Source organism: Rhineura floridana, chromosome 1 (genome assembly GCF_030035675.1).
Source record: "Rhineura floridana isolate rRhiFlo1 chromosome 1, rRhiFlo1.hap2, whole genome shotgun sequence".
NCBI lineage: Eukaryota > Metazoa > Chordata > Lepidosauria > Squamata > Rhineuridae > Rhineura > Rhineura floridana.
The window spans coordinates 279898241-279915165 of NC_084480.1; the positions used below are offsets into that span (position 1 = coordinate 279898241).

At 40.6% G+C, this 16925-nt stretch overlaps 1 protein-coding gene across 1 annotated transcript in view; it reads right to left on the reverse strand.

Moving 5' to 3' along the window:
• Positions 1-16925, reverse strand: part of MMP16 (matrix metallopeptidase 16) — a 278412-nt gene that overhangs the window by 173185 nt on the left and 88302 nt on the right. Inside the window, exon 2 of the mRNA XM_061602657.1 lies at positions 1517-1665. Within this exon, the coding sequence (XP_061458641.1) occupies positions 1517-1665 (149 nt within the window). The remainder of the gene's footprint in view (positions 1-1516; positions 1666-16925) is intronic.

Consider the following 16925-nt stretch of genomic DNA (forward strand, 5'->3'; position numbering starts at 1 on the left):
CTTCTCTAACAGAACCTCCTTACCTGCAGAGATTAATAGATGTTAACAGGGCATTTTACAAAGAGATTGGATTCCCCCCCCCTCCAATTTAAAAATTCCCCTCAGCCAGTTTTGCCTCTTCCCCAAACGTAGGAATTTTCTATTAACATTTATCTGATGAAAACCTTCAAAACCTTGAATGCATCAGAGTAGCAGGATTTTATAAACAAACCAACAAAAACTGTAGCAAACCCTTCTGGCCCTAACAATTTCTTGTGTGTTTTCTTTTAAAAAGGTTGCTTACTGCATCTGCAGCTTCTTCCCATAAAATAGGGGTGACTGTAAAATTCTCAGCTACATTAAAAAGTTTATGAGTGTCCAATTTACTGGAGAATAATTTAACTGTATTTGTTGAAAAATTATCCAATTTTGGAGCTCATCTGCAGATGTGGGTGGCTAAAGGTGAGCACAAATTTCTTTACGATGATTTAGAGACCCTTACCTACCCATCGACCCACAGGTTCTGCACACACTGCAGAGGATGGAAGGGTTGCACTGCTTTATACCAGGTTGGAGAGACAGACTACACGTCTCCTCTGAGTTCTCTGGCACGTGCAGAGAATTCATCAGAGGAATCAGTCTCAGTTTACACTGAGCTTGGGAAACTCCAAAGAAACTCCACTGACTGTCTTCAAAGCTTGGTATGAAGTAAATTACTAACCCAAACTCTCTCAGGAATCCTTTGTGTAAACTAGATTAACTGAAGGAGGGGAAGAGTTAGTGGTGACCAAAAATAAATGTCTAGCTATCTGGTTTGGCAATAACACTGACAACATTTCTCAGCAGTTCTTTCATTAATGAATTGTTGTTTGTATACTGCCCCATAATCATCCTAGTTAATAATTTTTGCAGAATTTGTACCATACCCAAAATATGTGTTGTCTTGAATACCAAAAGTGTCTTTTCCACTTGTCCATTATTATTTATTTCCAGTTTCTTTCTTGCTAATTTTGATTTTACATTCATCTCAAAGACAAAAGTATTGAGCATTTTTTTTGAAATGCTGACTTTTCAAGTCTGTTTTTCACTTTTCCTTTTCCATCTTCTTATGAAATGCATATTTAATATATTTATTTAATTTTAAAAAATATTTATATACTACCTTCTCAAAAGATAAAAAGGTGATGTTCATCAACAAAAAACATTTAAAAGCAATACATAACAATCATTAAAATGACTCAAGAGACGTTTTAAACAACTACATAAGCCCGTCAGCACAAAAACGTCTTGACTTTCTTCATGCCTGAAAGTCAAAAACAAGAACACTCTGATTTGTTCTTATTGAACCTTTAACTGCATCCATGCAGATCGCACATTTTCTCACCAATTGTATGATTAAAAAGAAAAAAAACCTCAGCTGTATAGTAAACATTTTGATCTGTGGAGATATCTAGATAGCTGCTCACTGTGATGCCTCAGATTTCCTATGCTTCCAGGAGTTGAAAGGGGCAAGAGTGGGCCAGTAATATTTACTTACTCGATTGTGTTCCTGTCCACTTTTCCTGTCATGTTAATGCCATAGAACTGCTGCATAGCAGCTATAGCAGATTTCATTGTTTCTGCTGTGCGCAACACCGACATTCTGGGGTCAGTTGGTGGAAGATAGCCGTACTTTTGTAGCCACACCTATAAAGACAAACAGAATTTGTATTAGAAAAGATTTGCAATCTACAATTCCCTAGGCATCACCTAATGAAGCTTTTAATTCAAAGATAAGAGATGCAATCCAGAATACATTTGCTTAAAATGCACTAAAATTAAGAAGAATTAAGAATGAAACAAAATGATAATCCAATTATTGCTGTGTATCTCCAGCCTGCATCCATAGGTGGCAGGCAAAAAAACATAACAGGCATAAAACTTCTACAAATCTTATTGATAAGAATAATAGGTTCCATGAAAACACCATTTAGTAACACGACCTATTTTTAGAATACCTATATTAAAAAATAAAATAAAGATGTTGTTTTTCAACCCAAGCAGACAGATCTAGCATCGCTACCCAGCATCCTCAGGTCCGATGTTAATGATGATCCCTGCTGAGGCCTCTGCTACAGGCCCCATAGCAGCTACAATCTTGGTTTTCTCAATATGCATTGTCCCATAAGTTCCAACGTTCTGGAGCAATGTGGTGGTGGCGGGGAGGTTGCTGCCACAAAAATAATGATGGCTACCATGGTTTCTTTTAGTCACAATGCTGACCAAACTTCTGGGCATGTTGGGAAAACTAAGATTGTACCCAGGGGTGGGGGATCAGACAGCAGCCCCCTCAATTCTGGCCCTCTAAGCAGAGTCTTACAAGTAACCTTTTATTGTGAAGTGATGCACTCAGTGATTCACATGCTGATTTTATATTTCATTTAAGACCTTCTACAGATAATTTCAGCAAGCACATATATGTGTGTGTAAATATGCATGCACACACATACACTTCCATGTGCTGACCTAAAAATCAATTGTTGATAAGCACTTGACTTAATCAGCAGTGATGGATCTGATTTTCCACATTCATCTAAGACATCTAAGAATCTCATACACATTCTGCTTTAATTTCCTTTTAAGAAAAAGCTCTCACCTCCCACCTCTTTAGGCCGAGTCAGCCTTCTCCTGAAGGCCCTCTAATATTAATCTGTTCCATCTGGAATAGTTTTATGTATTTGTTTTATAACTGTAATGACTTTATTTGTTTTTATATTGTATATTTTATTATAATCGGCCCCAGGATATGGTGAAGGGCAAGTAAGAACTCTTGGAAAAAAGTACGTTTGTCTTACGTATTTGAAAGTTTGCACCTTATGTGGCTGCCCTTTCCATCTTGCACCTTCTGAGGAGGTTGTCAAGTCACAGTGTGCTGACACTGAGCTAATCACTGTAACTTTCACAATTATGAGTGACAGATCCCCATCATGCTTCACTTGCAATGTCAATTTCCACACTGTCCCTAGACAGAGTAAAGGACTGCATGCTTCACATAAAAGTTAAATGTATACCAGCTATAGAAAGGTAATTCTTGATATACACTGTTCACACTACCCATTTTTAAGTCTCTGTTCCCAGATCTTAACATTTTGCAGAAGCATTCCTATAGGCACTACCAGCAAAGCATCCCTCCAATACCAGAGTAACGTCATGAATTGTGTTCTGGCACAGCTATTGGTACCCCTTGTCTTAAACCTTAAGAACTATTACAGGAAGGCTTTAAGACTTTTTAGTTCACAGATGGCATTAATAGTCAGCTACCCCACTGAGGGCCACATGTCAGTGGTGGGTGTGGCACCCGACTACTCATGTACACAACACACATATGCAGGCACATGCGCACACGCGCGCGCGCACACACACACACACACACAGAGAGAGAGAAAGAGAGCTCTTTTCCATTGCATGATAAGGGCCATTACCAAGTATCCCCCAACCCATGCTTGGGTGAGGAAGGGGGAAACACTGCCTTTTGTACAAGAACAATTTCCAAAGAGTAAAAGGCAGTGTCAATACAGCCTCATTGCCCCCACACCTGCCAAAGAAAACTCGTCAGACATGCCATTGGTTTAAATGTAATATTTAATCAATATAACATAATCCGAATCAGAATTCAAACATATCCAATCGTAATTAATAAATGCTTATAACCCATGGGCAGGTGAGGAATTGCACTATTCTGGTGGGGATGGAAACCCCCCAGTCTCCTGAGCACGTATCACAGCTGATAGCTGTGGGTTCTGATGCAAGGATATGGGCCAAGACTCCCTCCTTGCCCAGTGAACCTTGGGAGCTGTCTGGCATGCGCATTCTGACCCTGCTGTACACATGTTCACCCCAATGCACATGACAATCCACAGGGGCACCCGCCAGTTATCTGCAGACCAGAGTTGTGCAAGATTCCCGAGGGGGCGTCCTTAACCAAAATGCCTCAGAATACCTACCTCTCCCTCCACCAAATTCCTCACCTGCCTGAACTCAATGCCAAAACTGGCCGTCACCACACCACTCCCCTAAAAGCCAAACAAATCAACCCCACAGTATAAAGTAGGCAAAACATGAAGGGCTCCAAAAAGCGGGGCCCAACCAAAAAATTCCTACTTGGCCCCACTGGCGACTGGCAAAGCCCATATTAGCATAGGGAGGGAGGGAGGGCGCGAACGAACACGAGGACAAGAGTTAGGGAGGCAGAGCTGTATTAAATACTACCGCTCCCTTCCCCCTCCACTGAGGCATGACGTGGCCTCACCCTACTTCCTCACCCAATCGGGAGTAGAGCTCCCGAGCTTTCTCTACCCATTTGGGGTGAAGGCAAACCCGCCCCCACTTTAAGGTGGGAACGGCATTGCTGTACCACCCAAAAGCTGGTGAGTCACTTCCCGTGGCTTGCCAGGCCAGATCTGGCCCACGGACTATGGAATAGCCAACCTGGCTTAAGAGCTTCTTCCTAAGACTGATCTACCAGTTTGTCTTTAAGTTGGCGCTTTAACAGGAAGCAATAAGTGAAAATGATATTAATACAGCCATTCAAGAGACACTTTTTCTTTTTGCCTATCTGTCTTATACATTGACTGACTCCTGATTAAGACAGCATTGTTTATTAACAGCACTTGTAAGTCTCCCTACAACCAGAGTACTCTAGGTTGTTCTTATGTGCCTTCAAGCTGATTACAACTTATGGTGACCCTTTGAATCAGCGACCTCAAATAGCACCTGTTATAAGCCACCCTGTTCTGATTTTGTAAGTTCAGGTCTGTGGCTTCCTCTCTTGTTTGGTCTTCCTCTTTTTCTACACCCTTCTGTTTTTCCCAGCATTATTGTCTTTTCTAGTGAATCAGGTCTTCTCATTATATGTCCAAAGTATGATAACCTCAGTTTCATCATTTTAGTTTCTAGTGATGGTTCTAACACCCAATTACTTGTATTTTTCACAGTCCATGGTATCTGCAAAACTCTCCTTCAACACCACATTTCAAATGAGTTGATTTTTCTCTTATCTGCTTTTTTCACTGTCCAACTTTCACATCCATACATAGAGATGGGGAATACCATGGTCTGAATGATCCTGACTTTAGTGTTCAGTGATACATCTTTGCCTTTGAGGACCTTTTCTAGTTCTCTCATAGGTGCCCTCCCCAGTCCTAGCCTTCTTCTGATTTCTTGACTATTGTGTCCATTTTGGTTAATGACTGTGCCAAGGCTTCTCTAAGAAGCTTATGATAAGGAAGTCACCCGGCTATGAATTAACACCCTATTCCTCAACAGGATTTCCTTTCTATAGAAAATCATTACTAATTTCATTTATATATTCTACCCAGTAACATTGGGGGGTATCCAACTAAAGGATCTCACCTCCGTGTGTGCCCTTCACAAATCTGTTCCAGACGCCTGGGGAAAACCTCAGATTAAGGAGGCACGTGGGGGGAGGGAGTGCCCTTGCACAAGCAAAAATCCTTGCACTGATGGGATTGTGACTTAGCAGATCTTTGGATGCAATCCACTGGTCTGTTGGGAAAAAAATCTGGAATTTCTGAGCACAGAGGAAACACAGTCATCTTGATACCCACTGCATGCTATAGGCACAAGACTCCATCCCAAAAATGCATGGAATTATCTTCTGAAATACTTTAAGACAAAGAAAAAAACACTTGGAAAAATTAACATTCAATGGTATAGATCAGCGTAATTCTCCTAAAGGTTTCTTGGTTATTTGCCAGAGGGAGAAGGAATGTAGCAACTAATTTCAGCAAATTGCTGCTATAAACGCTGGTACAAAATTAAGTTTGAATTACTTGGCTCTTTGGTGAATCTATTAAATCATATTGAGCAATTTAGAAACCATGAACATATTAAGTACATATCAGCCAAGAAAGCTTTGTCATTAGAAGGGTCTAAACACATCAGCATAATGCGAAGTATGGTAATGGACGGTGGTAGGTTAGTTTGAAAAGGCTCATTGAGGGGCAAGTCCACTGAAATCCAATCAGATGGTCAAAAGGCTGAGCTGCAATGTTCCTTTTGGGGGGGAAATTATTTAAACTGGAACTGACATTTGGTTTTCCAGTCTATTTCATAAAATTACTGTTTCCAGTGGTTCAAGTCTGCATCACAAATTTCAGACACCGCCCATTAAACAGCTACAAGACAGACAATTTTTTGTGATCCATGGTCTGCAACAGCATCACTCTTTATAAGTTATCTTTTAGTCTACAGCAGGGCCCCGCTTCCCGGAGCTCCGTTTCCAGGCGTTCCGCTAATGCGGCGACTTTCATTTCCCGTTTTAAAGCCGCTTTTGCGGCATTTTTGGGTCATTTTCGTGCGACGTGCCCCATTATACTCAATGGGGTTCCGCTTTACGGCGATTTCCGCTTTAAGGCGGGGGTCCGGAATGGAACCTGCCGTATAAGCTAGGCCCGCCTGTATTAAGTTTCCTCTCTTAGAGGCGACTCTAACAATACAATTCTATGCATGTTGTGTTTGGAAATGAATCCCACAGAGCTGAGTGTGTTCCTTATAGTCCTCCCTAGTAAGTGTACAGAGTACTACAGCCTCAGAAAGGATACGTTTGGAATCAAAAGTGAATATTCTTTAAGAGGCACAGATAAACCAAAAGAGCCCAAGGTTCCACTTGAAATAATCATTTGAAAAATGTCAAGAACTAATTTAAAAATAAAAATAGCATATTATATAACCATATGCACAGAAACAATTTTGGGAATTTTGTAGCATGAAGAGAAAAAGCCACTCACATGCTTTCACGGATGCCAATGGATCTGTGCCCACCGGCTTCAATGGAAAGAGAAATGAGTACCAAAGTAAATGAATGAAACAGAGGTAGCCTTTATGCAGTGGAAGATGATTGCCTCTCCCTTCCCTTTCACACCTTTTCAAAAACTAATCATATCACCACTTCCCCTGGAATATAAGCCTCCTACGTCCCGATCCATCCATTTTGGTACACAGAGCTAATGAAAGGTTTTATTCATGTCTTAAAAAAAAAAAAAAAGACAGCCACTTCAAGGATTTGCAAAAACTTCAGAAGTCCAGAATTGTTGGAAGTGGGGCTACAGCAACTCCTATTTGGGTTCTTTTGTTTGTATTCCAGAAGGAAGATAGAATTAGGGTCCTCCAGCTGGCTAGGCTAGGCTTGCCTACCTTTACCTGTGCTCTTCTCTCCCTAAATTCCTTCCGTTGTAAACTGATACGCTCAGGGAAGATGACCTGCCCCTCCTTCATCGTCGCCTTCTTCAACTGTCCAAGGAGAGAGGAGACATCTGCTTTTGTTCTCTCTTGTGAGCCATGAGGGCAATACCCAAGTCTGGATATTGCGCTTCCAACTTAGTTAGTTAGAACTAGGTATGCCTTTCCTATCTACTATGTATTTCTATAAATAAAGTAGCTTTTCTTATTTTACTAAGTCTCAGGGTAAATGCCTGCTTCTTAGGTAAATACGCATACTGGCACACACGCAGCTCAGACCGCTGACTGTCTCTGCATATACATACTTACTTTCTATGAAGCAACACTATCTCCTTATTTTATCAAAAGGAAGAGTCCCTTAATCTACATCCTGCAGTACATAGAGGTGAATATTACAGAGCTGGAATAAACACAGAAAAGGGCAACCAAAATGATCAAGCAGATGGAGCAACTCTCATATGAATAAAGATTACAACTTTTGGAGCTTTTTAGCTTAGAAAAATGAGAAGTGGGGGGCCATGATAGAGGTGTAGAATATTGTGCAGTGTGGAGAAAGTAGACAGAAGTTTTTTCTCCTTCTCTCATAATACCAGAACCAGAATCTTCAAATGAAGTTGAATGGAAGATTTAGGACAGACAAAAGGAAGTACTCCTTCACACAGTACATACTTAAAGTATGGAATTTGATACTGCAAGATGGCCACCAAAAGTGCACTAAATGTGGAGGTAAAATTTATCAATGGCTATTACACACGATGGCTATATATTATCTCCAGGATCAGAGGCAGTATGACTCTGAAAACCAGTTTCTGAGGAACAACAGGGGGAGAGTGATGTCGTGCTCAACTCCTGCTTGCAGGCTTCCCACAGGCATCTTAGTGGCCACAGTGGGAACATAATGCTGGATTCAACGGGCCTTTCGTTTTGTCCAGCAGGGCTCTTCTCATGCCCTTACAAAGCTATTTTTAATTCAGTGCCTTTCTTTATGAAAAGGTCAGACCACATGATTATAACATTTAACTTTGGAAAAACATTGGCCAGTATGGCCAGTGATCAGGGATGATGCCATCGTGGGCTCCTTTGGGAGGAAGGGCGGGATATATTTAATAAAGAGAAAATATATAAATAAATGTAGTCCATACTAGAGCACCATGTTAGGGAAGGACTGCTTACTATACACACCTAAGAGCAAATCCCACTGGACTCAATAGAATTTACTAATGAAAAGGCATGCATAGGATTGCATTTAATATATATATATATATATCTCACACACACAGAGAGAGAGAGAGATTACATAAGTCCTTTCATAGCTAACTTTTTCCTCTTAAACAAAACTTGTAACTCAGCTACTTTGATTACACATTATTGCACATTATTGTAGAAAAGTGGAGTGCAAATAATATGCATGTATTAAATGTATTAAATGCATGTATTAAACTACAGCAGGATAGAAACAGCAAAATAAATGCAGCAGTTTCTATTGTTGTAGTAATAAACCCTACCTCATTAATTATAATTGAAGATCTAAGAGTGTTTGTAGTTTCCTCTCACATGCCACACAGACTAATGGCTACTGAGCCAAACTGGTACAGCAAAACCAAGATCTGCATTCAGATTGTACAACTTTTTCTCCAGCGCATCATTCTGCATCTTTCAACTCTATTTCGTTACATTATTTTTGATGAGCTAGAGTGGTACAATGGCTGAGAACTGTGAAGTGGCTGTATACTGCAGCCAGCATGGATTTTTTGATTCCGCAATGTTAAATTGAAAACACCACCCATGCCATTCTGATGCTTCCAATAAGCTCATTTCAAAACAAAACCTCTCAGAAACGCTTCCTTAACAACCCTCTAAATTTTCATGGCGATACACAAAACAGTGACAAGAGAATTTAAAGTTTAAAATCTAAAAAGAGAGAAAAAAAACCAGACCCCTGTTGGACTTTTTCTGTCAGTGGTCTCATAATTTGCTGAAATTAATTAAAAATCACCCATGTCCACAGAGTACCAGTAATCCTATTACTGACCTTTACTGGCCTTGCCCCATACTCTGACCTTCATCTTCTGCAGTTTAAACGTTAAAAAAAAAAACCTGGCCGGTTTTTAATTAATTTAAGAAATTTAGCATGGGAGTGAATGGTAAGCCCGGGCATGCTCTGTAAGAACCAACTGTCAGTGTTCTAAAAGCCAGACTCACAGCTGCTTGGCCTGGCTAATCAGGGGGCCACACCCACACCAGACTTTGATTTCACTGGAGATAGTCATGGCATCCCACAAAGAATCCTGGGAAGTGTAGTTTGTGAAGGGTGCTGAGAGGAGACTCCTATTCCACTGACAGTGGCCAGACTGGTTTAACAATCAGCCGCTCTGATTGAAGCTCAGTAAATCACATTGAACTCAAAAAGCATGCCAATGATCAAACCTGCCCTCCTATCCCCTCCCTCTTGTCCTTTCTCTCCCCCTTCCTTTGACCCCCTCTCCCCCTCCCCCTCCCCCTTCCCCTCAGTCAGTTTTACCTATATTAAGCATGATTGCATGGGAGTAAATCACATCGAACTCAATAAGCAAGGAAATGATCAGACCTCCCTCCCCTTCCCCCCATCACCTCCATTTTGCCCCTCCTCTTAGAGAGGAGGTCAGGTCTCCTTCTTCCCTGGTGCATTCACTATAGCTGCCCAATCTCCCTGCTTTTTAAAGTTTGATAGAAATACCTCTTGGCTATAGGTACGCTCTTAAACTGCAAGATTTTTTGCCTGCTAGTGAATATAGCCTCTGCTCTGGTAACACTGAGGGATTGCCCCTTACATAGCACTTTGCGCAATCAGTCCTGTCTGGGAATAATGATCTGAATTTAGATCCCTGAACAACTTAGCTTAGATAAGTTAAATATTTGTGTTTTATAAGAGTTATAATAATAATTCTCTGTGATTCTTGGGGGTTGTTTTTAATTGTTTCAGGATTCTTCTTGTGTCACTGTTTTAAAGAGTTGTCTCTGCAACTCTGTGGTAGAGTATTAATTTCCATGGAGTTGTATTCAATGTAGCATTAAGTCGCTAGTTCTATCGGAACAAGGATTTCTCCTTGTGCAATGGAATATTCTCCCCCTCCTCCCACTGCATGCCCCCTAAATTTGTTCTGGGTTTTCCCCTATCCTTTGGAGCAGATTTGGCGACAGTGTAAGGTGCATGTAGGTGAGGAGGATGGGGAAGTCCCATTGTGTTAGTGCTAATCCTTGCACTAGCATAATTATTTAGTTGAACACTGTCCTTAATTTATGTGACAGGCTTTAAATACTGCTTAATCATCTGCCAGAAATTGCCCTGGGCAGTGATATGCAAGAAAACATAGTTGCAAGAAAGCATACTTTATTATTGCTGATGTCAAAGAAGAGGTGTGGTTAGGCATTCAGAATTTGTGAATAAAATAGTGTTGTCTTATTTCCATTGTGTGATCTTACATGAATCACTTTCATCAACATGTTACTTTTAGGGTAGAAACATACTCACTGTTCTTCCACTTCCAGTGTGTCTCCACGTCTCTTCTGAAAATGGGGGCACATGACGCTAGTCAAACCCCATCCCTTTTTACTGTAAACCTCATGGGAGTAGCTTGAGTGTTGTTGTTTTTTAAAAAAATACAGCTTCAAAGAGATTTTGCAACTGGTCGGCAGATCAACCTGTTCCCTCTCCAGGTGTGGCTAATAGAAACACTTTGATCTGGCGACTAGTGTGTTTACAGCGTTACTGATAACATGAATATGCTCACTTGTTTAAGTGCCTCCAATCTCCTTCCATACCAGTCCTTCTAATTTGAATCCTGCTATACCTGCTGAAATGGCCATTTCCATGCAACTATTAAAGGCGCAACAGCCCTGTCCTTGTTTCCTTCTGGCCACCCTGCCCAAGGCAAACCATGATTCTCTCAGGCTCTGGCCTCATTTGGATCATGGGGATAATATTACTGACACACCAGACAGGGCTATTAGAAGGGTTAGTGAGATAAAGTGTATGTGAAGTGTCTTGAACCTTGCAAAAAGAAAGAAAAAACCATGGATCCTGATAGCCTTTCCACAAGTTGGAAAGAGAAAGAAACAGTAATGGAGTGAGCGGAACTACCACATTTGTCCCTGCTGCCCCCACCCCTTCAACAAGCTTACTGACCCCTCTACATGAGCCTGCCTGCCTACTGCTGTCACCAGAGGCTCTGTGTCTCAGGTCTCATTGACATCAGTGGGTTTGATGGTTATATGCTACCTTCAGGATCAGAGGCAGCATGCCTCTGAATGCCAGCTGGAGGAACAACAGAGGGAGAGTATTCCACAACTGGGATGACACCACTAAGAAGGCCCTTTCTCTCGGGCAGTCATACTGTCTCACTTTAAATGAAGGTGACTGAAAAGTATGGAGGCTCCTGAGCCAAAAACGTACTTGTTTTCTTTTTACCCCTACCATACAAGTCAGAAAACATGCAAAACAATGCAATCTAATCCGTTTTCAAAATTATTCAATATAATAGTCCCTGTATTCTTGTAGCAATTCCATTAGCATACTAACTGTATGAATATCATGTTTAAATACTCCAAATTGTCTCTTATTTAATACTTCTTTGCATTCTCATTGGTTGCAGACATTGCCCTTCTTGCCTACTTCGTGCTTGCGCGGGGAGGGGCTCATTACCAGATGGGTCCAGGATGTGATGAACACATCTTTATGTGAGGGGCTGGTATCCTGACAGTGCTGAGCCAACTTCTTAAGAATCCCATGCTGTGCCCAGAGTTTGTGACAGCTACTATCCAGTCATAAATATCCTCTTTTTAGAAAAGATGTTTGAGAAGATAGAGGCAGTCCAAAACAGCAGTGGGACAGAAACAAAGCAGTCATTTGAAATTTGTAGTTCTCCAAAATTTGCAAAGCAGTTCTCCAGTCAAGTGTACAGTGGGGTAAAGACTCTGTAAGCATGTTACGTTAGTGATAATAACATTCAAAAAACACATTATTGTAGGCAAAAGTGCTTTGCAAAAATGTGTATATGAGGCAAAAGATGAATTTTCATGACTTTTTATAAAAGATCGCAAACTGATATGGAAATTGGCAGAACTGAAATTAAAACCGAAAAAAACTGAGAACCTGAGAAAAGCCAAAGCTGACAGATGTGCCCATCCTAGCCCTGAGTAGGCATCAGAGCCAGTGGCCCTTTTCAAGGTCCCGGGATGCTGACAACTGCCCAAGGACTCCTTGTACTAACATGAGATGTGATTCTCAACTTGAAAGGAATCATGTTTAACTTTACCCTAGAAAAACTTGAGTTCAGAATTTAGTATCTGTAAAATGCAGGAGGCATGTGTCTGATAGTTAAGTTTCCAAAGTAAGAAACATAAATTAAAGGAATTTATAAACGAAAAGAGCTTCCATGCATGTAGTGGAAACTCAGTGGTAGCCCTAAGCAAAAAAAGAGGCTTCCGCTCTTATATCACTGCTATGCCTTTCCCCACTGCTGATGCCTGATAGCCTGCTCCTGGTTCCACCACAGGCACTTACTTTCCACTTCTGTCAGAATAGACTCACCCCATCCCCCCCCCCACAAAAAAAATCTCCAAACTTCTGAGTTCAGGTGGCAGATGACTGCATGTTTGGGTTGGTAGAACAGCGAGTGCCCATCAGCCTCTGCTTCTCTATGAGCCATTTGTCTAACGGGTCCTTGAATTGAATCTTATATGCCATGATTTCCTGGCATGTGTCAGCATCTGTGCAAGTTTCTTTTTAAAATAGCTAAGCAGTTAAATTATCTGCTTTCACTTATAATTATGAAGTAGAATACTTCTGTTGTTGTTATCACACAAACCTGGCAGATCACCTCCCACCAAGCATTAAACCTCATCTCACATGCTGCCAATGTGTCTCTGAATGAACAAATCAAGTTTACAAAACCACGGTCTTGCGTTACAGTCATCAGCACAATATATTATGGAAAGGAACCGCAAGGCTTTTGCAACACATTGAATATTTATCACCACAAAATATATTGCATTTCACAGCACAACATCACATGTTGTTCTAAATAATTAAAACCAAAGTACATTTGTCAAAATAACTACACACACTACATCTGTAATGACATCTTAAAGAACTGTACAGCTACTGATCCACAAAATTGGTTTCCTTGCTTCTCATTCAAAACAAATTTTTACAGGGAAATCAGTACAGTTTTTATGACTCCAGAATGACTTTGCATATGGACCAGTATTTTCCTATTTAGGAGCAGTTACTGAAATGTACTGAAATGTAATTCAGTGATGGAGCAAAAGCTTAACATGCAAAAGACCCCAGGTTCAATAGCCAGGTAAGGCTAGGAAAGGCTGTTGTCTGAAGCCCTGGAGAGCTACTATGACTCCTTACCAAGCAGGAATGGCTCATCTGGTGCCCTTCACCAAATGTTGTTTGACTCCCACTCTTGGGGCTTGTAATCCAACAACATTTTAGGGGCCACAGGTTAGCCACGTCTGGTGTAGCCAAAACTGAGCTTAGATGGACCAACAGTTTGACTTAGTAAAAGGCAGCCTTCTATGTACCCAAGGTTCAATGTAATTAAATTTCTTTCATTATTATTTGTAAAGTATAAGTAAATCACACTTACAGAAATAATCTTCCATAGACTATTCTGTCCCTTAGTAAGATACAAAAAATCATTAACAGCAATGTACCAGAGCACAAAACCAAATGCTTCACACTTAAATTCAAATAATCTGCCCATCAATTTAATTTTCTAAAAACAGTTATAAAAAATCAATTATGGCATTTTCAATAGGTAGGATGGTCAGCTTCTCAGTGTTGATCCCTTAAATGTTTTTTGTTATCTGTAAATATTTTTGTGAGTATAATGCTAACATATACATTCCATTCAAGCACATGACATTTGATTCTTTTTCCCCCAGTACAGCAACGAATGTGCTGTATTTTTAAAGGCTGCAGACCGTATCTTTGGATAAAAGCTGAGGGGATTTTTCTGTAAGCTAGTCTAAGGACAGCACTACACTTTTTACACACATATTCATGTAATCAAAGTTTAATGGCTGCTTTGCCTTTGGGAAAATGACTTTGAGGATGATTTAGAGGAAAAAGCCGAGATGGGGAACAGTATCTGGATCTAAGAAACTCTGCCACTAAAAAGACCTTGGAAAAATATTGAGAAAGGCAATGACAAGGGATTGAGCATATATCTGCTACCATATGATCTACTGAAAATAATAAAAATGATAAATCACAATTTTGATCAATTCAGGAATATCAGTTTGAGAGCTCAAGAACAGCCCATAGCTGTGGATTAGTAAAATACATACTTCCAACATATGTTTCTTTAGTTCATTCAGTATTGGATGTACCAATATCTGGGCACTGTTAACAAAGATTTTCAAGCAGGCAGGCTTATTTTTAACAAATAACTATTGGCTAATTAAAACAAATCTGCCACGCTCCTTTCTAGTCTCTCCCAGAGTAGACAGGGCAGCTCTTCTTGCTGGTTTTGTGCAGATGTAGTAGATGGCAAACCATCGTCTTTAAAGGGCGGGGGCAATCTTGAGCACATGTGCTCCCTCCCTCCTGCTCAAGAGCTATTTTCTCCCTGCCTTCTGGCATTGGCCATGATTTTGTGATAACATGTGCACTGGTGCAAACTATGATTAATACAACCAGGTTTCCTCTAACCATGGTTGGAAAAACCCATTTCCCAAATTGGGAAGGCCAGTGGCAAAAGCTGCAAAAATGGCAGACCTGAAGAGTGACATCAAACCTGAACCCAACCCCTGAGCCAGAGCTCCCACTCTCAGATTCCCTGAAGAGGCCAGGCACATCCACCACCAATGGCCTTGAGCTTCCCAGTGCTCTCTAACACAGGCAACAGACACAGCAGGAACTAGCAAAGGGGTGACAAAGTAATAGGGTTGAAGCCAGAAAGCTCCCCCTTTAAGCCATTCTACTCTACAAGAAGCAGCAGCTGGAAAACTTGGAGAATATCAGTCAAACCAAGCTGCCTGCTCCCTAGGATCTAATTGGGATATGGAGAAATCTTTCTCCAATTGTCCTTGTTCTCTAATCCATTATTCCTAATCTTGGCCTGGATACAACCCAGCTATTATTGATTACTTTCATCAACCTGAGGCCTCTTGCTGGACTTCCTTCCTTCCATGGCTTCCATAGTCTCAGCTGAGTGAGGACTGGGCAATTTCAAACCATAGATTTGATCACTGGTTGACAAGGGGGGCATGGCTTATTATATCTATAATTTGCATCAGGGCACCTACGTTAATTAACTATACTGAGCATGACAACATGAGCCCCAGCATTCCTCCCAGCCTTCTAGTTAAGGAGAGGGCAGGGAATGTCCTCCATTTCAGAGACCCTCAGAAGCACACTGTAGCTACAAGGAAGATATGCTCCCCTCCAGCCCCACTCGGAGCTGAGGATTGTCTAGAACCTCTCACCCAAGGAGATTGGGCAGGGTCCCGATGGCCACAGGTTTTAGATTGGCTAGCAAAGTCAGCCAAAATCTGGGATCCCTATGCAAAACCATGTTTAAACACAATGAAAGAAATAGTGAAAGAAATTGCTCCAAAGTGCAAGTTGGAGGAAGCACATAATCCAAAAATCAGCTACTGGTTTGCAAACCAGGGTTTATTATAGAGCTAATGTTACAGCCAAAACTCACCCTCAGTGAGAGATTACAGAGAGTAGGAAGAGGATTTCACCAAAGAGTGTTTCACCCTCAAGACACCTGGTTTAAGATGCCACTTGTTATCTAACTTCGGAAACAGTTAAATAATTTATAGTCTGATCAACAACCCACTTAAGCTCAAATACTTAGTTTTAAACCAATTTAGTCCCGTTGAGACACAACAGATAAAATCCAATTACTTTGGGTTAATTGAGATGTGAAGTAGGCTGCTAGTTACTTTAGCTATGATTGCAAAGACGTTATGAATCACACTCATGTCACCAGTCTGTCTCCCTTCGCTGTGTAGCCAGATACTGTGAACAAGAACGGTCCCAAGAACATGTCATTTCAGTATTACTAAATAATAAAAAGCAACATATCCTCTTTAGCATTGCTTGAAAAAGAACAAACTCTCCAAGTGTACTTAATAATACAATAGTTAACAAAACTAGAACTGAAAAATTGGCTGTTGTCATATTTTGAAAGGGCTTTTGTCTTTCCCAGCAATAAGTGTCAAGCATCAAAACAAAGTTTTATGTCCTATTTCCAAAGCAGGGAGGTAATGGGGTTTAATTAGGGACCCTAATTGACATTCATCTTTTGCATGCTATGGACAGGAGGCTACAAAAAAAAGTAAAAATGCACCCAATAGCTAATTTAGCAATAGCTTGTTACCTTTGGTCTGGCATTTGTCATTTATTGTGTTCTTTATTGTGTACAATTTTATTATGTATGTGTGTGATTTTATTGTAAGCGACTCTGAGTGCCCTAGTATAGGGTAGAAGGGCGGGAAAGAAAGAAAGAAAGAAAGAAAGAAAGAAAGAAAGAAAGAAAGAAAGAAAGAAAGAAAGAAAGAAAGAAAGAAAGAAAGAAAGAAAGAAAGAAAGAAAGAAAGTTTAATTGAAATTGACCAAACTTGATAGAGCTTTACATTGTTTTGAGTTACCGATTTGAAGGCAAACTGTGACCAAACCATAGTTTACCAGGTTCAGACAA